Source organism: Camponotus floridanus, unplaced genomic scaffold (genome assembly GCF_003227725.1).
Source record: "Camponotus floridanus strain SB8 unplaced genomic scaffold, Cflo_v7.5 scaffold3, whole genome shotgun sequence".
Lineage (NCBI taxonomy): Eukaryota > Metazoa > Arthropoda > Insecta > Hymenoptera > Formicidae > Camponotus > Camponotus floridanus.
Genome location: NW_020229436.1, coordinates 3,216,224 through 3,241,788, shown reverse-complemented (window position 1 = coordinate 3,241,788; position 25,565 = coordinate 3,216,224). Strand labels below are relative to the sequence as shown.

Genomic DNA, 25,565 nt, shown 5'->3' with positions numbered 1-25,565 from the left:
AAAAAAATTAAGAATTTGTTTAATGATTAGTTATATAAATATCTTATATCTTTAAAAATTATGTCGTAAGTTTTATTAATTAAAAATTAATAATCTAATTATATATTTTATCTGATTCTTTTTTCAATCAATATTTCATATACCTCATCATAATTAATAAAAAATTTATTATCATATGTTAGAGGCTAACAAAATCGGTATTTCGCGACAAAAAGAATAATAAATTTTTTATAATTATTAAAATAAAATAAAAATAAATACTTTGTATATGATATATTAAAAAAAATTGAAAACAATTTTCGTCGAAATATTACACTTGATAATTAATTAACTAATAATCAGTGATGAATAAATATTCTCTTCCAAGTGATTATTAGTGCTGCTTGAATTTCATCAAATACGCTTTTGCATTATTCGGTGTGCGAATGCACGAAATGATGTGTAAAATTATTGTCAAATAACGCTTGACCAATAGGGAGTAAATAATTGCACAGTATACGATGCTATTTATGAAATAAATTACTCAAATCATCGTGATAATCAATAGTTTATCTTTCTTTCTATTCCATTAGTTGTTTATTTTCCAATGTCCCGTCAACCTGTATCTCTTATTTTCATTTTATAGCAAACATCGCACATGCGTGAGTTTGCTGTTATTTTATTTAACTAGGGAGTGTTTTTCAACGACGACATTAGCATATTGAAATATCTATGCGAAAGAAACACATTTTATCTTTTTCCTGCGCAAATTCAATTTAATTTTAACGGAATAAAATGTCATTATTAATATCGAAAAATAAAGAATTGATTTACGAGAACGTGAATGAAAAAATGAATAAAAAGCTTGCACGCGATTTTACGAAGTGAAAACTGCTATTGTAATGGTGTGTTTGTTAAGGCGAAAAGCGGGGAGAAAGAATTTACGAGCAAATTGTTGTTACGAGATAAAGATTACATGTCGAGCAATAAAAATTATTAATTCGATTACATTATGGCGCGGGGAAAAATTTTACGATATTTAATATCCATAACAGCTTATTTTTCCGACGGAAGTTCGATAATAAGCCACTTGCAATTTTCAACAAAGTTTCCGGACGGAAAACCTCTCGTTTATCTACTTGCTGTTGCAACGTTGACGAGCACTACGCGCGCAAGTAATTTATTCCAGTGGAACTTTTTAATATTGATAGAATACGGATGGATTATTGTCAATTTTCCCATGCCGACACCTGAAATCACTTCACAATCTGCGCTCGATTAATTAAAAGCTCAAGAAAATATCGCCGTTTGAAATAATGATATAATGTGTCTTAATTTTTACTATTTTTGAATTTTTGCTTTTCATCTTTTTTACCTAAAATTTCTTTCCTAAAATCGGTTTTTAGGGATATTTTAACTTCATAATTTTTTCTTAGCCCTTCAATTATATGTATAGTCTTACGATACATTCTCAGAAAAAGTAACAATTATAAATTTGTAATGAAATCTAATGTAATATTTTACATCTCACAGTCTTTCAAGAAAACTTCTTTACATAAAATAATTAAAACCGTATATATTGCTATACATGGTGCTTTAATTGTGGACATTATTCTCGCATAATAAATGACTGAGGTCCGGTTTATTTGATATCTCCTGGAATTATATTTTATCTCTTAACATGATGCTTTTTATTATCAACTCGTTGGCAACACAATATTAGGCTATTCACGCTTGTCGCTTTCACTTGTAATATTTTATGATTTTACTATTCCTGTTATAAGATAAATAGGTCAAGCTTGTCTCTTTTTCTTGGATTTATTGCTAGCTTCCTTACCATTACATATTTTCTTCGTCGTACCGCGTCGCATTCTTCCAGTAAAATTTCCTATCTCTAGAATTCTCTTTTATCTGTCTTGAACATGACGCTGTACAACTGCTCCGTTTTATAATTTGCTCATAATTGCTTATCACTTTAATTGCATTGATTATAAATAACATGATCACACATTTATACTAAACTACGATAAAAAATTAACTGAATAAACTTTGAAAATTATCTCTTGTGAAAATAGAAATCTTTATGGAAGAAAATAGCGTTTTTATTATAATAAATATAAATTATTTAACAGAGAGAAAGAGGGAGAGAGAGATTTGTAGTAAATGCTAATGGGTTTTATGTAAGTACATAAATTTATGCTAAGATAAATAAAGCATTACACGAGTCGTAACTCATTCCTCAAAAAATGTTAATCAAAATTATTTCATAAAATCATTTCATATTTCATATTTTATATCATTTTGGATATATGTATATCACTTTTTAATGCTCTCTATCCAATAGAATTAAAGATCTTTTATCACAATTACAAATTTCATTCAAACGTATCATTGCGCACAGTGTAACGAGAAATGGGATAATTGAAAATTAATAACTCGAATTATATATGTAAACGAAATTGTTTCAATTCATACGTTTGTCGCACCCTAATTAATTTCCTATAACTCACTGTCCCATGTAAATTTTGGAAATAATTTCAAAAACAATTTAATTTAAAAAAAAATTAATTTTCTAATATCACTTTTTTATCTAAATTCAGCAATTGTGCGTGATTTTATTCATTTGAAATGAAAAAGAATCATTATAACAATCAAACACGAATAAAATTGATTATCTTAATTTAATATCATAAATTTTTTCTTGCCGCAGATTAATAATTTGCCATGTTTCTTCTTGGCAGCGATGAAATTGTAATCGATATCTATCGCAATTATTCTCTGACAACGAAAAATGGAAAACCTATGTTTCTCATATATATATATATATATATTTTTTAGAATAAAAATATTTAATTAAGTCAAATCGGTAGTAACAAAAAATGTTATTAATTTTGTAAATGAATAAATAAATGCCTGCTATACAACGTGCATAGAATATTTCTTTTATTCAATTAGCAGGTAAATATTGTTGCATTTTCATGATATCAAGCTACGCAGGCAAGCCTCGCATATTGCAGAATGTAAAAACCTCTAAATCGAGTAGCTTATGCAGCAGCTGGGACAGAAATTTCTGCAGAAGTATCATTGTCCTGTTTACCCACCGTACGTCGCGCTGCCGGCTATTTTTAACAAAAATTCATACAAAAATATCGCGCATGCACGCATCTAGTTGGCTTTATTGAAAGCCATCGAATGTGATACACGTTTTCTATGATATTTCTAGGCGTACGAATTCAAGAACCAAAATAGCTTGTTATCTGAAGATCGCAAAATGCGAAAACAATAGTTTCGCGAAGTCAGTTCTTATTTTGCTCAAGGGGATTTATTCGCAGAGGAAAATGCATTCGAGAGCGTCTCCTCATCGCGCCAATTCGCTCTCCTCCAAATTGATCGATTCAATCAACGTCTACGTCATTATTCTGTAAACTACCGGATAATCATCTCGACGCGCACGATATTAAGCTCCGATCACGAGATTAATCAAATTCGCTCGGTGCGAGTCGTCGAACGGTATTCGCTTTGTTGACGGATCGTAAAAATCATCTGACGTTACGCTCGCGGTGCGTTTAAGCGACATTCATACGTTAGGCAATAAATTATTCCAGGCGGAAGCGCGCGTCGAGGAAATGAAACGCAGAAGTGGACGAACGGAAAATAGGATGGAATATAAAGTTCGTTTCATACGCATTTCGCATTCTCGAGCTTTATTTTGCCAACGAAGCGATTTATACGTTACGCATCATACATATTTCTCGCGTATTTGGTCTTATTATATGGCGACTGCGTACACATCCATCATCGTATCGAACGCTATCGCTATTGTCGTACAGCTGTACATTATTTATATGACACACCTATCAAACAATTCGGAAGTATATAAAAAATATAGAAAAAGAGAAAAGAGAGGCATGTTTTATGTACATGGTACATTAATCGCTTTAATAATGTATGCGAGAGTTATAAAATATGCGCTGCACGCACTTTATGTTAGAACAATAATAGTATGATATGTGTATTTTTCCACAATATAAATTATGCTGTCACAAACTAAATTAAAATAAATCATATTCTTGGAATTATTTTTGTTTTATTTTTTAATTCAAACGTACTATGTGGCATCATAATTGCTTTGAAAAAACCGTAAACTTTTAATTTCTTTTTTAGACAAGATAGAATATCTTGAATCGCAAAAAAAAACATTTTATTTTAATGATTTGCAAATTAAGAAATCTATCCAATTTTTTGATTATTAAAGAATTTAAGAATTATTTAGGAATTATTATATTTAAAAAGTGTATTTGTAAATATATGTAATTTTTGTGTGGAAAATAAGGCAGAGATATATTTATTTATTTTTAAAGCTCTTATAAAAATTTGTAGATATATAATTATCGAGGCACGCACATATAGAAATAGAGATATGAAGAAAATGTCATTCAATGCCAACTAATGTTACTTGCACATAGAAGTTCGCATGTATGTATATAAAGAAGCGATTCTTGTTAATTCAACGTCACACGTCTATGCATTTAATTTGCAGTCGCGAGACGCATCTCCACGTTTCGCCAAGTCGCGTACGTTCCGCCTTGTGACGTTTATTCGCTTTCCATAAAGCGCATTCTGCGACGGCGACGGCGAATTGACGTCACTGTCGAAAAATTGCCAACGGTGCGGTATGCAAATGGCGTATGTATTTTTCACGAACGTCGTACGTATTTTATCGTTTCAGGAGGCGCTTTTCAACCCGAATTCTCCGGCCCTATCACCAATCTAACCGTACCACTCGGGAGGGACGCCACTTTCACGTGTCTGGTAAAACATCTAGGAGGTTACAGGGTAAGTTGTATGAAAAGACGGCGTGCCTGTGATGTCGTAACGCTCGCTTAACTTCTTGGGGTTTCACTTAACTTCTGAAAGGATGCGCCTTTAAAAAATCATATCTCCTGTACTAGGATAAACTTTCGTGGCTTTCGTATATGCACCGGTACCGATAACGATTATAAAAATCTGACAAAAATAGTAGAAATAAATGGAATAAAAAAGAGATATAATATGATTACATCATCAAAAGATTATATATTAATATGAGATAATATATTAAATATATTAAATATATTATTTAATAATATATTAAATACATTAAATGTATTAAATATATTAAAGATATTAATATGATAATGAATTGAGTAATAAAATATTATTTGAAATATTCATTCTATTACATAAAAAATGATTGATATGTAAATTTCTATAATCCGGAAATTAGCTTTTATCTTTTACAATCAAACGAAGAGGATCTGTAATGAGAAAAGTACATTCGACAAGACACGTACTCGGGAAATACATTTAACACGTTGAATAATCCATTTGTACAATTTTCACGGGCGCAAAAGTCGATGTTAAAATCTGCAAATTCTCACTTAAGGAACTCGAGAGATATTTTTCCGCTTACTTTGCCTTTACTTCTACTTTCAAACCGAGAACTTTTATCAATACACGCGCGTATAAGAAGCTACAAGCGACCCGAACGTTTTTTCCAAAACGTATTAATGAAATCACATGAAGCTAATCTCGTATTTTAATATCATGCTAATAATTTCGCACGCGCACATTTTACGATATCATTCATTATTATCAAATTTGTACTTTCATGCGATAATGGAATTTAATAATATTTTAATTATATCATGAAATTATTCTTTTCACGCATTATCGGTTATCTTCGTTAGTTTATATAAATTGTATTACGCTACGGTGGAGATCAGTATAACTCCAGCAGCAATCGATTATATTATTATCGATTATATTATTGCTTTGATTCACCATAAAATATTTATTCGATCGGATATATTGAAATCTATTGAAATTCGCTATTTCATATTTGACATTTTATGAATCTGTAACTATAAAAACCATAGAAACTATAGATTAGAAGACTCGATTGCATTTCACATCAAGTCGAATCTCTATCGATAGCTCGGTGAAGTAGAAGCAAAAAATCGATATCTGAATAATGTACGCTATTCTATTTTTTAATTAATATTCAATCTTTCTCTCTCTTTACGTTTCTCTGTTTCCATCTTCATTGCATGTCACAGATTGTATAATTATTATTATACCGTTAATTTAATCGCGCGGTACACAACGAGAACATCGATTATATGCAAATAAATGTCAACGCCTCGCGTCGGTCAAATTAAAGCAATTCCAAGCGGAGAATCATGATAATTAAATTTATGTGAAGTACAACTGCGATGTGCTAGAGATCCGTCGTTACCAGACATAGTCAAAAGGTGGTCTCTCCATTTATAGTCCACTTCCTGAGGAAATTTAAAAGTCAAATCGAAAGAGTGACTGACTTACAAGCGATCCACTTTACCGATGTTTTTTTAAACGATTCCATGTTGAGCAATTGCAATATCTATTGAATAAGAGCTTCGATAGTCATGATTAAAGTCGACGAAAGTCTCTTGCAAGCGTCAAATTTACCGTTATTTCTTTTGTATACAAATGAAATTGAGATCAGTTTCTTTACTAATGGAAAAATATATATAATACATAAATATATATACTTTTATATTAAAAAAAAAGAAGAGAAGATTATAAAAAGATATTGCTTCTGTCATCTCAAAGACACGGAGAGATGATTGGATCTTTCTTGCTCCAGAAGACCATCGATACTTCCTTCGTCGGTAGGATGTTTATATAGCCGCTTCGTGAGAATACACATGTGAGAATAATGAGAAAGAGAGAGGGAGAGAAAGTCGCAGCACGTTGGTACCCGGTTTTCTATTACTAGTTCGGGAATAGGCGCGTAACCGTGACTATGTGTGCGTGTGCGTACGTGCGTTCGCTTGCTCACTCGCGTGAAATCGCGAGAGCTCCTCGCTTCGGGATTCGGAATATTCTAAGGAAAATGCAAATATCACTGAAAGTTTGGCCAAGGGGAATCGCGTGTGTCAATCCGTGGGTATGTGTACGTATATATACGTGTACACGTCTGCATGCTTGCACACCTCAGGGATAGGCATCCCCCGCATCTGTTTGTATTCCGTAGTCGGATGCCTGTAAGGAAATTGCGGCGTCTTCGACGAAATCCGCGACGCCGTCACCGCGATTTCCGGCAGCGACTCATCTCTCTCTATTTCTCTCTCTCTCTCTCTCTCTGTCTATCTATCTCTCTTTCGTTCTGTCACCCCTATTAAGGCCGTGATCCAATTGATGTTCCAGGTCGGTTGGGTAAAGGCGGACACGAAGGCGATTCAGGCGATACACGATCACGTGATCACGCACAACAAGAGGGTAACCGTGTCTCACAGCGATCACAGTATGTGGAACCTTCACATCAAGGGCGTCCAGAAAGAGGACGGCGGTCTTTATATGTGTCAGATCAATACGGATCCCATGAAGAGTCAGGTATGTACCTCACTAAGCTTCTGCAAACGATACGGGTCGATATATGCGGGATTGTCGATCTTCCGTCTCCCACAATGAGGCTCTAATTAATCCGCAAAGAATCGATTTTTATTTCAATTATTCGTACGTTTTAATTTTATACAGACTAAATGTGTACTTTCTTAAAATTGTCCGAAATAATACGGTATCGATTTATGGGCCATCGATGCACCGAATCAGCCGGTTCTGTCACAAGTTGTCTCGTGCTTCAATTATAAATTTGCGCCGCTCATTCGAACCTCGAGGACAATGTCCGTTTCGAACATATCGCGCTTTTATTCTCGTCGCCGTTAATATTCACCAGCAGCTAAATCTAACGATATGCAAGTTTCGTGAAGAATATTTCACGATGACATTGCGATGGCGAAGTATCGTTAGGAAGTTCCCGAGAGAGGAAGGAAGAGGGAGAAGGAGGAAATGTTTCTAATGGCAGTTTGCTGCTGTTTTAGGAACGCGCGGAATTTATTTAGAGAGAAGCGGAAATAATTATATTAATAATTAGTACATTTGAAACTTTAAGTATTTTCATTGTACTTCCCTTACACTTATCTAATCAGAATGATACCGCTAATTTTTTTTTAAGTTTTTAAAAGAAATGACAGACACTTGGCTGTCCGTAGAATTATTTTAAAAAAATACATAAAGTTTAAAAATTAAATTATGACAAATAAATTATGACAGTATATATAAATATATATTTATTCATATATGAAATCTTTTCATATAAAATATTGAAATATAGTTTAATTGTGACAAAATTAATAGAATAGCAAAAGTTTCGACACCTTTTAACGCATACCTATATATTTAATTATTACTGATCCCGATACTTTACCTCGACGTAGTAAACTCGGAAATATATAGCTCTTGTTTGAAATTAGCCGTGACAAACCGACAAACTCGGTGAAATAACTAATTGGGATGACCCTATCGACGACTATATTTAGGTCGATAAAAGCATACGAACACGTCCGTCAGTGGTCGAAAGGTCATACGATTCCGAGGCGCAAAAATTCGTCTGTATTATATTCCTCATATTTTATTGAATATTTTATCAGACGATTATTTATGCATTATACGTACATAGAATTCTTACAAACCTTTTGTGCACATAATGAATATAATTCCATTACACATGAATTCAACAACGGTTCTGTTACAATTATAAATTGTATTAAATTTTAATTTTATTTTATAAAAAAAATTTATTTCAAATTTATTTCTTTTTATAAACTAAGATGCATTTTTATAAACTAAAATGCATCAATTATGAAATATCGAAGATATGCTTTTAAAATCTTCTTAAAGTTTCATTCTCGAGATATTCTGAACGAACGGAATAACTATAATAAAAATAGAAAAATGTTAAAAAAATTAAAATTCTTCACATCACGTTTATTTTTTCTCTCATTTTCTAATATTATATACACAAAAAATATATATTATTTCAATATACGTCAATATATAAGTCACGCGGATAAAATTTTGTTACATATTCGATAAGTTTAAATAAATCTATCAACTTCTATTTGATAGAGAGAGAGACAGAGAAAGAGAGAGAGAGAGAAGTCGTAGAATAAGTCGATTCGACTTGATTTATCATAATGTTACAAGGTATATTACCAATAAAATTATAAGAAACGATAATAATGTGTTCTCGTGTGTAAATATTCTACGCTATTTCGCGACAATCGGCTTTAAATGGAATATGACTTCTTGTGCTCCGGTCTGAACTTTACGAAAGACGATGGTTTTTCGATAGAGACTCATAAAAGAGTTACTAAATGCGATTCGTATCTTTAATACTTCCTATATATTGTTCAATAATAACTTGTGCAAAAAAAATGTTCTACATGCCATTAGTGATCTCGATAAAGTCAACGCACAAAAGACTCATATAAAGATTTTATTTAAAAAATATGTATGTGTGTGTGTGTGTATAAAGCCTTATGCTATCATTTATATGAATGTAATATAATTACATTTTAATCGATTATTTTTTTAGCTAAAATTCGAATATTTAAAATATTTTTAAAGACTTATGTTATCATTTATATGAATGTAATATAATTGCATTTTAATCAATTGTTTTTTTAGCTAAAATTCGAATATCTAAATATTTATAATATATTTACATGTCCAACATGTCCAATTTTACATGTGCATATACTACTAATTGTAACACATTAAATAGAAGCAGATATTCGTCGAATAACACGCTTTTCTGCATTGCAGTGAATGGCATGACGGAAATCGGTTGCGATAAGTTGCCGTACAAAACAATTAATCGAGCGATCCGCTGCCAATAATACCCGCATCGACAAAGTGCCAAGATGCGCACGAGTTAATCGATAGTTGCTCAGTTACAGTCGGACCACATCTCACTTGATTCACACAATTAATCATCCCAGTTCTCAGTTTGCTAACTATCATTAACATAATCCGTGGATGTAATACGGGTGTAATACGCGCAATTGTATTCGCATTAGAAATGCAGAGGTCTTTCAGAAATCCTTATTAAATCCTCATCCATAATATATGAAATGTCTCATTTTTATTAAATATATACTTTTTCAAATAGCGATTTATTAAAAAAATAATATTTTTGAGAGGGAAGAAAAATAGATTCACAAAATTCAAAAGTCTGAAGATATTTATTACAGACATATTGATTATTAAAATATACAGAGATACACACCAATCGATTAAAAGCTTTGCAGGCCATGAATTCCTCAAACATGGATAATACAATAATTAACGATAAATAATCTTTGTTTAATGATATTATTGATTTATTTACATTTATGATAAACATATTTATTATCGTATTCATTACGTTCCCGGCGAAACTTTGGGCGAGGTGAACAAGAGAGCGAGAGAATAATATAATAAAGGGAAATAGAGAGAAACCCCTAAAGCGCTCGATTAGAGACAGCAACAGTCGCTGCTGCCTGGTTTGCACATCTCCACACTTTTCGTCGCCTAATCGTCGTCGGTGACGTGCGATAGCGCAAACCGCAGTGGTATTATCCGCCAAGCTCTGCCACCGAGAGTATTAGCTCTGCTGCCGCATAACAATCTGCGCGAGTATCGAAAGCATTTTCACCCTCCGCGCACGGCTGGTAGATCCGTGGCATACTTAACGAACCCGGGAACTTAACGAGCCGTCTTCGCCAGTTCGAGAACGCCGATACCCGTTTATGAATAGCGGCCCGAGTACCGCTTAAATCCTCCACGCGCTCCTCCGCGTGTTATTAATACATATACACGGTTGCGTGTGTGTAATCTTATCAGAAAAGGATCGGAATATTAAGTCGCGTTTAACGACTATTACACGCGACCGGCGTATTAATTCCCGATAAGAAAACGCGATGAGACAGCCGTCTCTAAAGCGTAAAATCGACTTTTGAGTGCGAGGCACGATCGGCGATTAAGGAAGATTACGCGTTTGTATACTTTTCACGCTCGCGCGCGCAAATTTATCGGGATCGAATAATTAAAAATAATCGCGAGTAAATTCTGAAAATTCGCAAAACGCTCGCCTCTTTAAATGCATGACGTTTAAATAATTAAATGGCAATTAGGCGCGCAAAAATGTCGCTTTACGAGCGTGAGAAATTTTTCTCGCGGCACGAAAGACACTTAACGAGCCAATTTAGTTAAGCGCGTCAGTTCCCCGTTTGTTCTTTCTACCTCCAGATAACATTTGCCTTGTCTTTCATGAGATCGGAGTCTAGACCGCGGTTGTCTGGTTGCCTTAAAGTAACAGTTGGCTCGTTCGCCTCTCGCCGGCAAAGTGATATGGCGCGAGACGCCACTGGAAGTCGAGCCGAGATCTAATTTTCCGACATTTCGGATTGAATTCACGCGAGCTCTTCCCTAGTCGCAGTTTCCCTCTTTTTGCAAGAGAGAAAGCTGTAATCTTAAATAGTGCACGGTTGCGGAACGGTAGGTGTCTTACTCGAGTGTCAGTCGCTCTCTTGTCGCTTTCGCTTTACGAAATACCAAGTTGAATAACGAATATTTTGCGAATAATACCGATAAATGCCCTGGAAAATTTATGTAAAAAATAAATAAATATTATATATATATATATATATATATATATAAATATAATAATTATTATATATTTATTATATAGTAAATTTATTATATATAAATTATTATATAATAAATATAATATTATATATATAAATATAGATATATATAAATAATATAGATGTATATAAAAAATAAATATAAATATGAAAAAAAGATTACAAGGAAATTATATAAGTGAAATGTTTTTCTTAAAGATATATAGATTTATAACGAATGTGAAAAATGATTGGCTGAATTCTGCAAATATTATCTAACTTTTATTAATTATTATTTTCTCTTTGCGTATCTCAGTAATTTGTCTTGTTCCTTCTACCTCGTGTTTTCTTGCATATATGTATTGCGTCATATGCTTCGTCCTATGTGTGTGTGTGTGTGTGTGTATATATGCTTTGCACTGGTCTTTACTTTGTAAACTAAACATGTTTTGCTATAAGCAGTTGGAATGCAGACCAGTGACTTGCCAGCATATTCCACAATCAGATTAGAAATAAATCAAAAATATGAATCTTGTTAGCGTATAAAACCAGAAAGAGGAAGAAAGAGAGAGAAGATACAGTACATTTCATATTTTATATTCTCACATTTATAATTATATATAATTATTTATACATTATTTATACATTTATAATTATTTATAATTATATATATTCTGTTATACTATTATATCATAGTATTAGACTTTGATAGAGTTTAGCAAAGGAAGAGACATTTTTCGAAACTTTATATTATCAATATTTTCTTTTGCACTTTGATTAATTCGCCGTCAATCAAAGAAATAAATTACTTCCCGTATGAACTAATTTTTCCTCCGTAAATATAACTTTCTTTCCATCACAGGTAGAGTCATTCCTTTCCCTTTTCTTCCTCATTTACGTGTATATATCAACAGTTAAAACACGATCGTCGCATTTCGCGAAGGATGCGGAGTCTTGCCTCTCATAACTACGTTTCCTCGCTCGTTGCCGAATAAGGCGGCACCCTTCGCGCCTTCGCTTATAATTCCGACTGCGTGTCTGATAAAATTTACGTATACGTACGTAGAGACGTTGGCTTGAGCGTCGACTTGTGCGCCGTCTTTCTTGAAATTTCGCGTCACTTCTTCGGGGTTATCTGCATAATTCTGACGCGACGCGAAACGCGCTGATTTAATCGACTAATTGAATCGAATCTCACGAAACTACCATGTATCCCTTGTAGGTATCTTGTACAGTCTTTCTCTAACGATTCAAAATGAATCGCATATCTTGTCTATGCCCCTTGAAACTAACTCCAAAAGCAACTTAATTAAATATAAGAACTTAATTAAAAATTATCGCGGTTAACTAAAATTTCGTTTTTCACTACATTTGTGATAATTTTCCAAATAAATAAATATATATATATATATATATATATATATATATCATGTTACAATTATTTTCAATTACAATCATATAATCTTTATTCATTATTTTTATTTTACTCGTGACAAATCAAGATAGAAAAATAATAAAGACAATAGATGCGAATTTAATATTTCGTGTCGAATGATATTAATACGAAATAAAATGCACGATATGTATAACTTTTTTTCTTATAATACCTCAGCATGCACAGAATATTTTACAAATACTAAGGAAGGCATAAATATTTTAGTTTCGTTCGATGTACTGTTAATCATTAGAGTATACAATATACATCTTCTCCGTTACGTATATTCGCGATTACGTCGAGAGAAATTGCGCGCATACTTACAGATTAATAGTGATCCTGTAGTGCAAATATGGCTAACGATAATGGATCTCAACAGATGTTGTTTGCGCAAATGTGTTTATTCTGTGATATACTTTGTAAAACTAAATAATCTTGCATATTAATTATAATTGATATCATGTTTACAATATTGATTTACTAAGTTTCTCTTACATTTATCTTTGTGTTTTGTCATATTTTTATGACACACCCATTTATTCTAAATATATTAATTATGATTGTCGTAAAACAGACTTATTTTGTTTTTAAAATAAAGTTTCTTACTTTCGTTTTTATTAAACTAATATAGTTTGGAAAAAAACAAACTTACGGCAAGTCATTATGAATAAAAAATTAGATTATTATTTATAATAATATTTTTAAAAAATGTAAATAAATAAATTAATTAATGCTGATTTTAAAATTGGAGATTGCTGAAAAAATTGAATTATTACTTACAGTGCAATATTAAGAGAGAGAAATGTAAAATAATTAAATTCATTAATTATTACCAATTTTAAAAACGGAGACGAGACTCATTCATTTATCGAGCTGCGGCGAGGACTGATATAATTATTCGCAGACGCGTAATAATTAATTTATACGAGTGCGAAGGAAAGTAGTTTCACAATTCGGTGGCGACACGTATAAGTTTACGCGCTCGGGCACGTGTCTCGTCATCGTCGTTGCTGTGATAGGATAGGTATGTAGGTACATAAGTAGTAGGTACGCAGTTTGCATTCGTCGGGGCTGCAGCGGTGGCTTGCCAGACAACTCGGTTATAACGATTGAAGTTTCGTCGTGGCGTGGATTACATCCTCGTAATTGCGCGTACACTTCGTGCCTCCGCGTCTTGCCGAGAGTGAGAAAGAGAGAGAAGGCGAGCGACGTGTGGAGTTTCCTTTAAATCGCGAGTGAAACAAGGAGAATCGAGGGGGAGGAGTGAACACGACGGGAAAGATATGGAGAAGTGAAGGAGAAACAGGGAAGAGGTCCTTGCACTCGTACCGACGTCTCGTGGGTTGACGTACGACCGCCGACAAAAGTCCCCGACGTCGAGATGTTCGAGATGTTGAAACCTCCTTCACTTTCTCGATTCTCTACCGTCTCCTCGCTTGAGAATTATAACGTGATAACGCCTTCGCGTGCTGATAAGCGTCGAATGTATAGTTGCACAATGCTTTGTCCTGAAGGATTATTTTGCACCCTACAGGAAAATGTGCCACATATCCAGCATTTTGGCGACAAGTATTATTCGGCATTATCTCTGAACAATAAGCTATAAAATTCTCATAGCAGAATTTAAAGCGAAATTATCGATAATAATAATTATCGATATTAATTAATCGATAAATTCTACTATATGATAAATCCTGAAATTATATTTAATGAGCTTTATTGCTATAAAAAATAATAGATATTTGTGTAATTATTCTTATTTTCATGCTGAAATAATACTTTTTTTATTAAGAACAAATCAAAACATTATAATTGTTAAGAAATAATCCTTTTATCTTTTTAGTTAAATTATTAACCGAACAAATGGATTACAATTGAAAGCCACAATTTTTGGGCCACGTGACTTACGTAACCACACACGTGACTGAGTTGGATAATAGTGATTGTGCTGACTGACAGTTATAATATTTAACGATACTACCAGTCGTTAATTAACGAATAATCCACGATATAAACAGGCAACGTCAGCAGCTAGCATGGCCATAATATTTTTAGCGTTACCCCAACGCTAAAAGTCGGAGTAAAGTCGGGTTTAAAGTATATCGGAAACAAGATACTTACTCGAGATTTACAGACGCTCGCATCCAATTGCCTTACAACCATATTATAATCTACTAATGCAATGAAAAACGTAAAAGCTGATGTGAGTAAAAAAGCTTCCGCGAATCTTCCTTCTGTTATACTCAGAATTTAATGAGTCGATGATATTATCACGTTTTTGCGAAATGCAGTTATTCAATTCGTCTTAAGAAATTAAGTTACATTCCACAGAGAATAGAAATACGTCTGTTTTCATTAATTCCGCATTTTTATTTACGTCCGTTTTTCCGCTCTTCCAGCGAATCCGGTTATTTTAAACACTATTTCCATAGCAGCGTCATACGCCGCGACGAGGGAAATAAAGCGAGCTATATGTCATCATCTCTGATTCGCTTGTTGTTATCAACGCTCCACGTCGGATGAGCCACATTTGCGCGCAATGCCGTATCATATTAATGGAAAAAAATATCGCTTCTCTCTCACTCTTGTTCGCAATATATCGCGTAAGTTTTTGCATGGTATGATTGAAGTTAGAGACATAATTATAGCTCTGGCTATGCGCTTTGTAGAATTTATCCCTTTCAAACCATCACCGTGAAATTCGTACGTGCGTTAATTAAAATTTGCCAATCACGAAAAATCTAGACGGATCACGCGATGTAATATTCTCACATTTGAATAGTCCCATTGCATTATTTGAGATTGTGAACGATCCGTGATAAAAAAATTATGTATTTCTGTTAAGTAAATTAAATGCGAATTTATAATAACAGTGAAATAAAATAAGAGAAGAGAAATATTATATAATTTCATTTTTTATTATAAAATTAAAATAAAATAGCTTTAATATTAACAAAGTAAATTTGAATTTACCATCGTCCTCGTTGAATTTATATTAATACTAATTACAAATCATCTCTTTTTTTCAGACAGGTATGCTGTCGATTGTCGTGCCGCCTGATTTCGATCCTGACGCTACATCGAGCGACATGATGGTAGGCGAGGGCGGCCAGGTGAATATATTTTTTTATTTTGCGTCACTCTAATTTTGATACAGTTTTGATTTCAATTATCAAGGGAAGATCTTTAATTAATTAAGAATTAACAATCTTCTTCTTATAATAATTGATATATTATTTTTTACATTATTATTCTATTGAAGTCGAACGTCAATATTGATCGAATGTTGCTTTCGAGCAACAATTAACTTTCGACTCAATTCCGAAGAATTCATCCGCGGGAATAAATTTGCGGATAAATATGCCAGGAAGAAAGATGCGCTGTGGCACGACTAGGCCGGAGGTCGTTAAATAATTTACCCCGCACAGAAGCCGTCATGAATAAACGATGGTTTATTACTTACAAATGTGGGCTGATTTACGTCTGTAGTAAATTATCAGGGCAACGTTATTCCGCTTGATTCATGCCGGAGAAATCTATATCGGAGAAGGGCAATACGCGCCACGAGTGTGCAACGGTTCGCGGCTGAGTCTACAAATAACTTGCAACTTCCGCTATTCGTCGTCATTAATGTCTTGAACACGAGATTGGTGTTACTGCTAAGATGCTTAAATCGTCAAGTCCATAATGATACCGAGTCAAAAGTATTAACTTTGAAAGTACTTGTATATGCGGTGTTACCATTAAATCTACAAACTAATTGTTATATTTAGAGAGATGTCAGGTGCAATTTAAACATAAAAAGCGAATATAATATATTATATTGCATTTCATAATGTAATTCACAGTAAGTGTACACCTGTTGCAAGTACTATTTTAACATTATTATACAGCAAACTCGTAATTTTAATTAAATGTCTTCTTATTATTAATAACGCTTTAATTATAATTTTATTATTATGTCACGTATTTGAAGACAAAAAAAGCGCGAGATTTTAATAATTCTTCTTCTCCGAAAAAGGAAATATGAAAAAGCTGTGCTCTCGCGACTTGTAATTGATTATAAGTAATTTATCGAAGCTGATAATTTGCTTCACTACGAGGACATGACATCGTACACGTGTTGTAACCAATCTTGACGTTCGGCACGGATGTAAGTCATCAGTGGAAATAAGTGACCTGTTGCTCACAATTCATATTCCGTGGCAGCAGCGCAATTTTAACGAATATCTCATCTCATCCTCGCGTTTTTCCGCGCGCATGGCGGTGTCGCTCGGATAAAGAATATTGCGCTTCTCTCAGAATGTCTGACAGACGCTTTACGAAGACGCGACAGCACAACGGAGCCCCACTACATCTCGTGGACCATTTTAAACTTTGAAATTATACCGACGCGCATTGCGAGTCTTCTTATTATTATAAGCTTCCGCGGTTGGTTATACACTGAAAATTGTACTACTGTCAGTTTGTATAAGTTACTTTCTACGTCTTTCGACGAGATTGTCGGGACACATGTCCAAATATCGTATCTCTTTGTTGCAACAAAGAATTGTATAGTCTGTTTGAAATCTATATTTTATTTACTTGGAAAATTGTAAAATTACATCGCGATTATTCTGTTGCGACAAAGTGAAATTTCTATCTTGTTTTTGAAGAAAATTTTAATAAGTTTGTATTCTCTAAAATATTCCAGCGGATATTAAAGTGTATATATACACACTTTAATATCCACTGGATTTTAGAAAATACAAACTTATTAAAATTTTCTTATATATATATATATATATATATATATATATATATTAAAATATTTTGAAAATAATTTTTAAAATATAAATTAATAATTTTCAATCATTTTATTTCTGCTAAATAATTTCTGCTTCATGTAAATAATTATCCTTAATTTGATATTGACAGATACGATATCCAACAACAATAAATCCTAAATGTAATTGTCAATTGTCACAGAGCTCAAAAAAAGTTAGAATTTTCGTTTAGCCAACGCGCTAGAAAAAGTTCATAAAAAATTGAAATTTCAATCGGGATTCGAGTTTGTGAATTCGTTTCCTGGCGGCACAGTCCGACTCCATCAAGATAAATAAGTAATTTTGCCGGACTATAACTATTACTACTCCCCTTTTTCTCTTTCTTTCCTTTTCTCTTGTGTGCTTCCCACAGTTTATTACGTAAAAAAATCTAACAAATCACGTAAACAAATCAAAACTTGCAAATTTTTCACATGTCGCTCTTCATCATGCAAATACGTTATATTGTATCTAAATATCGTATATCTAAATAATTTTAATATGTAAAGTTACATTTTTTCAAAGTTACATTTTTAAATTCAAAGTTTTTTTCTTAATTAAAGATTGATTCTTGACAAACTCTTTTCGTATAAGTTTCTTCAAAGTCTCTTGGAACGGAAGGTACTCTTTTAAAGAATATTTAATTGTTGTTAAAATTTTACCTTTCGAATTATGATGCTTTCAATATATACATTTTTCTTGTCCGTGTAATTATTTATTATATTTCGAAAATTTAACATAAATTTAACTTAAAAGAATTTATGTGAAATTCATCAATTTACCCACTTCGATGAAATCGATATTTCTATTTTACGTCAGATACAAAATTAATAACAGAATGATATTGTGACATAAATAATAAAAATATTAAGAACGTTATTTTCTTAAATCTTTAAAAAGTATCTTCAACAAATCAGAGGTTGTAACGGCACAATCAACATTTTACAAGTATCACACTATGTTTAATTATTTTATATAAATAGTGAACACTAATTTTAATTCTCCAAATGTTTTTTCGAAAAAAATCAAGTGAGCAATACTCAGTTCATTTTTTTTGGGTGTGAGGTAGTTACGCGAACTGTACGATATGTATGTAATAACTTACATTACACCTCGGAACCGTGCTAACACGATATTCATCTAAAAACGTCACCGATATTGCAAACCAGCAGGCAGCATGTCAGTAGAATGCCCGGCCAACAAACAGCGCAGTATGCTGCGACACGTGTCGTGTCGTTAATTGTCAACACGCCGTTTATATTTTCCATTGTAGAGCACACAGATATTCATTCCGCGTACGTGTTTTGCAACTCGTAACCCATCCTATTCTTCGCGTTCATTTCAAATATCCATAACTCGATAACTGATGAGAAACGAACCGATATGTATCCATAATGGACGGATCCGGAAATCTGCTAATGCATCGCAAATGACAAATTCGAAAAATCAAGCCGATCATTTCGTGGCGTCCGATTTCGTTCGTTCGAAAATAGCTTCGTATCGCTCCGATTATTCGAGCCACCCACAAGCAAAAATATCGTTAAACTGAGCATCCGTTAACGAGAATTCGAGAAGGCTTGATAAAATTGGCCGCGCGAGAGCACGCGGTAGAACTAATAACCGTCCAGGAAAAAAAAAAAATCCCAACGCCGGATATTTCATGCCCCTCGCGACCATAGATTCGTTTTCCGCTCGAATATCCGCGCGAGCCGCCATTGTTTCGGACAAACGTTCCTCGTGTACGTGTTTTACATAGAGAGACGGAGTCTGTGCACGCGCGCCCGCATTTTCTCCCTCCCCTCCCCTCCCTCTCTCTCTCTCTCTCTCTCTCGTTTATATTTCCAAATATATATTTGGATGAAGCACGGCATTAGAGTGGAGTGCAATAACGAACTCGCTTCTCTTTATAATTCCGGTTTCATAACACGTACAGGTGAAGTTAACGTGCCGGGCGAGAGGCGTACCCGAGCCGCGCGTATCCTGGCGCCGAGAAGACGGCAGGAACATTATAATTCGGGAGCCATTTGCAGGAAGCGCCCCGAACCAGAAGTCTCACGGTAAGATTTAATATAGATGGCACGCCCTCGCACCGTCGCCCGCGCCGCGCCGACGTTCCGATATAGAGCGCGGAATATACAATTATGTTTTCCTTAGGCGCGCATACCGCGCGCCCGATCCCGTTAGTATTCAAATTCCCTCATTACGAGCCGCCGTTTCCGTACTTTAAGACGAATTTCGCCTGGAAACCGATTCCCGCTGATGCTCCGAAATAATGCCCTCCCCTCCCCCCCCCCCGCGATCACCGCTTGAATGGCCGCGGCCGGCCCGGCCGCCGACATCCCGCGGATCATTAAGCCGTAATGTTGAATTTCATATTGGGCCAATTATGAAACACGCGCCGTCTGCCTTTCTTGTTTTTTCCCAACCTATATCTGTGTTAAAAGAGAAGAATCGCAATTTATCGAGAATTAGCTTAAAGATATGTATCATGATTATAATTTTAATTATTAAATTCTATTTCCATCAAATGAAAATCTATTTGATATTCTCTTATTGAATATTCTCTTATTTCTCTTAGTTCCAGCTTTTAGAAACGGTCTTTCATTTGTATATCAAACGGATGTAAATTGGATTATACATTTAAAAAATGAAGCTTAATGATATGTATCACGATTATGATTTTAATTATCAAATTCTATTTCTATCAAACGAAAATCTGTTTGATATTAATTCACTTATTTCTCTTATTTCCAGCTTTTAGAAACGGTCTTTCATATGTATATCAAACAGATGTAAATTGGATTATAGATTTGAAAAACAGAAAACGCAAACGTTCGGCGGAGTAAAAAATCACATGCGTGTTCCTTAAAGTAAGCATTTGTAAAATAGCGAGTTATAAAATGATCGGGCCATTGATCTCGCAAACCATCTCGCTTCGCTCTCAACCTTGCAAGACCCAGTTAAACGATGTATTTAGTATTCACTTCAGCGTGGCGTTACTAATAGCAAGCAAATTTCACCGTACTGTCGACGCGGTCCACAGCAAGGATGCATGCCGTTGCAACCGATGGATGCAGCGTATGCTGGGCGCGATCTTGCACCTCCGGACGACCCAGCTCGATGGGTTATTGTCGGCATTACAATCGCAGTGATTATCGAAGTCATGCTTAAAGAATCGGTCCCGTGATCACTGTCTAACCGTGCGGAATTTCGTATTAAATTATTAAAAGATAAATAAACGAAAAGTCAAAAGCGAAACGTGACGTGGAATTTTTAATTTTGCTTGTCCTATAAAATATATTTTTGATATTCGTCATTTTTAAATAATGATTCATCATCATTATAAATTCTTTTATTTATTTAAAAGATACACCGTCCTCATAAAATGTGACGTTCTTTAAAAATATGTTCTTTTTTTCATCTGCATTTAATTAATTAAGAGCGCTCATATTGTTTCACATTATTAATAGACCAAGTAGAAAACGCGGAGAGACTCCAGAATCTTTGGGGAAGTTAATGTTTTTGCAAGCCAAGTTGCGACGTAGTGTAACGAGGCCGCAGGTGAGGGAGGTTCATGCGTTTGTTTACGATATTTCGCGACAAGGAATAGCTGCAGGTGCAACAAATTGCGCTTGTCTTATCCGCGTGCGCCACTTCGCTGTTTGCATCTAAAAACACTCATCGGTGTATAATATATAGAGTCTCTTAAATTGTTTATCTTCATTAATTTATACCGAGGCAATATTAAATTTCATGAAAAGTATATATACATTTCTTTGGCATTATTTTATGAAGATATGAATAAATTTGCAAATCGTGAATGTGAATTCGTATTGAAAATGTACCACGCGAATGTAATATGTATTGCGTGCTTTATAATAAAATATTGTAGAAGCATAATTAGCGCGAATATAATATCATTAAGCGCGTTTGTTATTTTATTGATCATCACCCGCTTTTGTAATAGGCTGTTCGCTTTATATTCTTTTTTCATTTGTCCATATTTAATGATTGTTTTTCGTTAAATAACAAGCACCAAAAACAATAAATTAACATTTAAGTTTCTGCTGTAAAAACATATTATTAAATTAGTATAATTATTATGCAATTATTAGAATAAAATTAGTTTGAATAAAGCAAAAGAGCGGCATCCTCCCTCTATCAAATTAATTATTAATTTTATTATTCTTTTTATAATTATTCCTTTCTCGATGAACTGAAATAATTCTATATTTCGTATTCTATTCGTTCAATTATTCGTTCAAATATTCGTATTCTAGTCCATTCAATTCTATATCGTATTTTATCTCTTGATTAATCACAGTAAATAGTTTTCTTTCTTTATATATCTAATATATTTAATATATACAAAACTTCTTGTAATAATAATTATTTGTAATAAGTATTTTTTAAAAAGAATAAAATATTATTAAATTTTAATATATAAATTTGTAATCCAATTTACAGAAATTAGCTGAAATACTTGAAATTTATTAAATTATTTCTGTTATTGTATAAAATATAAATATAAATCGTACGTATAAATTAGGTCGATATTTCGAAAAAGAAGTTTTGCCTTACATGAAAAAAGTCTTACTGCTTAAAACACAAGGAGAATGCTGTGGTCAATCTACATATCGAATGTGCTCGGTCTTATTCGACTTTAACGCTACATCGTTCTCAGTGTCTTCTGTGACCGAGTTTTTGGGCGAGGAGCTGAAACTGACGAAGATTTCGAGGAACGAGATGGGGGTTTATCTGTGCATCGCCAGCAATGGGGTTCCGCCCGCGGTCAGCAAACGTATTTATATCAACGTTCATTGTGAGTAATAGTGATTACCGTTCGAATCGTTGGACCGGATACCGTGTACCACGGTTCCTCTATGCCAAGAAATGCAACCATATCTTCCAATTTCGATTTACAGTTCCGCCGGTGATTCACGTACCCAATCAGCTGGTCGGTGCGCCCTTGGGGACGGACGTGGTCTTAGAATGTTTCGTCGAGGCGTCCCCGATGTCGATTAACTATTGGGTCAAGGATCCGAAGGGTGAGATAACATTTGCTAAAAAAGCACTTTCGCACCGCATGCCTATTGTTTCGCTATCGAGTGCTATCGCATCGCGATATTTTAATATAATATATATGTATATATATATATATATATATATATATATATATATATGTATTACGTAATTATCACCTTTTGAAGATTTCATAATGTTTATCAATTTCATCATTCAAAATATTGCCTGTGCATTCTTTATTATTTATTGTTTATTGGTAATATTTGTCAATTTGTTCATGCAAACTGTCGTAATTATTCGCATAAATTGATTCGAAACTGTATAAATTGCATTTTGATTGCTATCAATATTTCAGTAATTTTAGATAGAATCTCTTAATGAACAGCAAAAAATTCATGAAGGAAATAAATGTTTATTTAGAAAAAAATTAAAAGAGAGAAAAAATATACATTATTAGAGAAAGATATTTGTTATACACAATAATACTGATGATTAGATTCTTTCGGCTATTTCTTGAATTATACATGCATTATAAATACAATTACTACGATGTTAGGAGCGCTCAAAATGCAATTTATAAAATAAATTGACTTATACGACAATTTGCTAAATATAATTCTTATATAAATGATCATATATATATAACTAAAGTCTATAACTTTAGAAATCCTATAAGAAACTTTATAAGACTTCAATTTTTAATATCGCTTGATACGTACATACAATATTTCTTATCGAGATATATTTCAAATTATATTATTAACTCAATTCTCTTTTTTTCATCAAGAAAATGTATTAATCGTAATAATAATTAATTTATGCTAAATTTTCACTTTCACAGAAAATGAAATTATCGTTTGCAATAGGTATAATTTATGGAATATCTTTCAGTTCGTATATATATATATATATTGCGAACGTAATCTATATATCTGTGTTTGGTCAGCACACCGCTACCACAAGTAGTACAGTCCGTTACAGCGATTGGCTTGTTAACTAATTACTGACTGTAACTAACGGAGAAACGCTCGAACGTTAATTACTCTTGCATGACAAATCCGATTATAGACCGTACTTTAGTTTAGGTGATTCCGATAATAGACGTATCGTGTTGTGTTTGAATATCGTCAGTTTCAAGAAATTTATTCGCGTAATTGGGAACGCGTTCAAAGCTCTTGTAAATAAAAAGAAAACCCGACATTTTTTTTTCTCTTTTATACAAAATATATAAAATTCAAAATAGAAAAATTTTGTGAACAAATATCAACTTTTTCTAAATGCTTTTGTATAAATTTATCGAGATATAAAAAACAAATTCAGGTATTGTAAATCGCGCATATGTCAACGAACAATAGCGCTATATTGCAATGACGAATATATCTTGATTCAAAATTCCTCAAGAAAACTTTAGATAGGGAGAATGCTACTTATCTCTCCTCAGACTCGCGGAAATATTCCCGCAGTGGATTTCGCCTCACAAGAGCCAGACGTCCTCCCGGTTTAACACACGCTGAGCTATCCAGAGTTCCTCGCTCCAATGCATTCGTATGCAATTTCGTCTCGCGTGGAAGATACCTTTCACTTGTTTCATTATATGCAACTGTTTCAACGTGTAATAAGAAAGCGTAGCAGGAAACGGGCGAGATGTCTTATTTATAGCAAGAGACGTAACCTCTTATCTTCAACTGCTATGCATAATATCTTAGAAAATATCTCCGAATTTAATTGAAATAATTGAACAAATGAATATTGTCTGATTTATAAAAATGCGTGATATATGTCGAATATTATTTAAAGAATAGTTTTATTGGAACAAGTAAATATAACCATATTCGAGCCAACGAGTCTGGGAAGTTCGTAGAATGAAATTAAAAATTTTATGAAATAACTACATAGGATAAATTATAATTATAATTCATATTTTGTGTAGATATATCTGTATGAGAAAAGTTTGTGTAATATCTATTTCCAGTCTCTCTCAGTCTCTTTTCTTCCGTTGCATAAAACACTCTCTGCATTTTTCTGTGAAATTCATAATGAAGGTTTTTTTGCCGCATATTAATCGAGAAAAATGCTGGGCGCGCAAGCTCGAAGAGAAATAACGTGCAATTTTCTATCCATCGGACACGGAATAATTAAGTATGCTCTACGCTTTTGTTCCCAAGGTGCGATGATAATAACTAGCGTCAGGTACGACGTGCAAGCGGTGCCGAAGTCGCCGTTCGAGGTCCGGATGATCCTCACCATCCGGAATCTGCAGAAACACGACGTGGGAACGTACAAGTGCGCGGCCAAAAATTCCCTCGGCGAGGTCGAGAGCAATATTCGATTATACGGTGAGTACACAGCGCGTTTTCGACCGTTATCAAACGAAGTTTTCCGGGGAGCCCATAAAGAATACCTAATTCGATTACTCGACGGAACGCAGTCAAAACGGGGAGAATTGCGTTATCCGCGCCGCATTTCGTTTCACTGCACGTGTACATTTGCGGATAATCCTACTTCTCTCCCTACTCTTCGCTTTTTTTTTTCCTCTCTCCTTTTCTTTTCTCTTCCCCCTTTTTGTTCCTTTAGATAGTCGTAACGCTAGGGATTAAGATTCGTACCGTGAAATAAAACCTGCAAATAGATCCGTAGATAATTGCACGGGAGAGGTCGACGGTGAGAGGTTTGCCCTGTAAACTGTGAATGAATTATTGTACCTTATAAGTAGCCCGCCGGGATTAATTTTCTGCACGTTACAGCTGATAACAACTATTTCTTTGAAAAGAACGTTGCTTCTCAGAATCT

The 25,565-nt window shown here is 33.8% G+C and overlaps 1 protein-coding gene across 5 annotated transcripts in view; it reads left to right on the top strand.

Annotated features, from left to right (window-relative positions):
- LOC105254897 (lachesin) overlaps positions 1-25,565 on the top strand; it is a 158,827-nt gene that overhangs the window by 114,498 nt on the left and 18,764 nt on the right. For all 5 annotated transcript variants that reach the window (XR_002192714.2, XR_002192713.2, XM_025409987.1 and 2 more), the window contains 7 exons: positions 4,709-4,815; positions 7,210-7,395; positions 15,975-16,058; positions 19,684-19,807; positions 22,435-22,572; positions 22,676-22,798; positions 24,941-25,111. Coding sequence is in view for 3 of the 5 variants with exons in the window: in XM_025409987.1 (XP_025265772.1) it covers positions 4,709-4,815; positions 7,210-7,395; positions 15,975-16,058; positions 19,684-19,807; positions 22,435-22,572; positions 22,676-22,798; positions 24,941-25,111 (933 nt within the window). In the remaining 2 variants the exon portion in view is untranslated. The remainder of the gene's footprint in view (positions 1-4,708; positions 4,816-7,209; positions 7,396-15,974; positions 16,059-19,683; positions 19,808-22,434; positions 22,573-22,675; positions 22,799-24,940; positions 25,112-25,565) is intronic.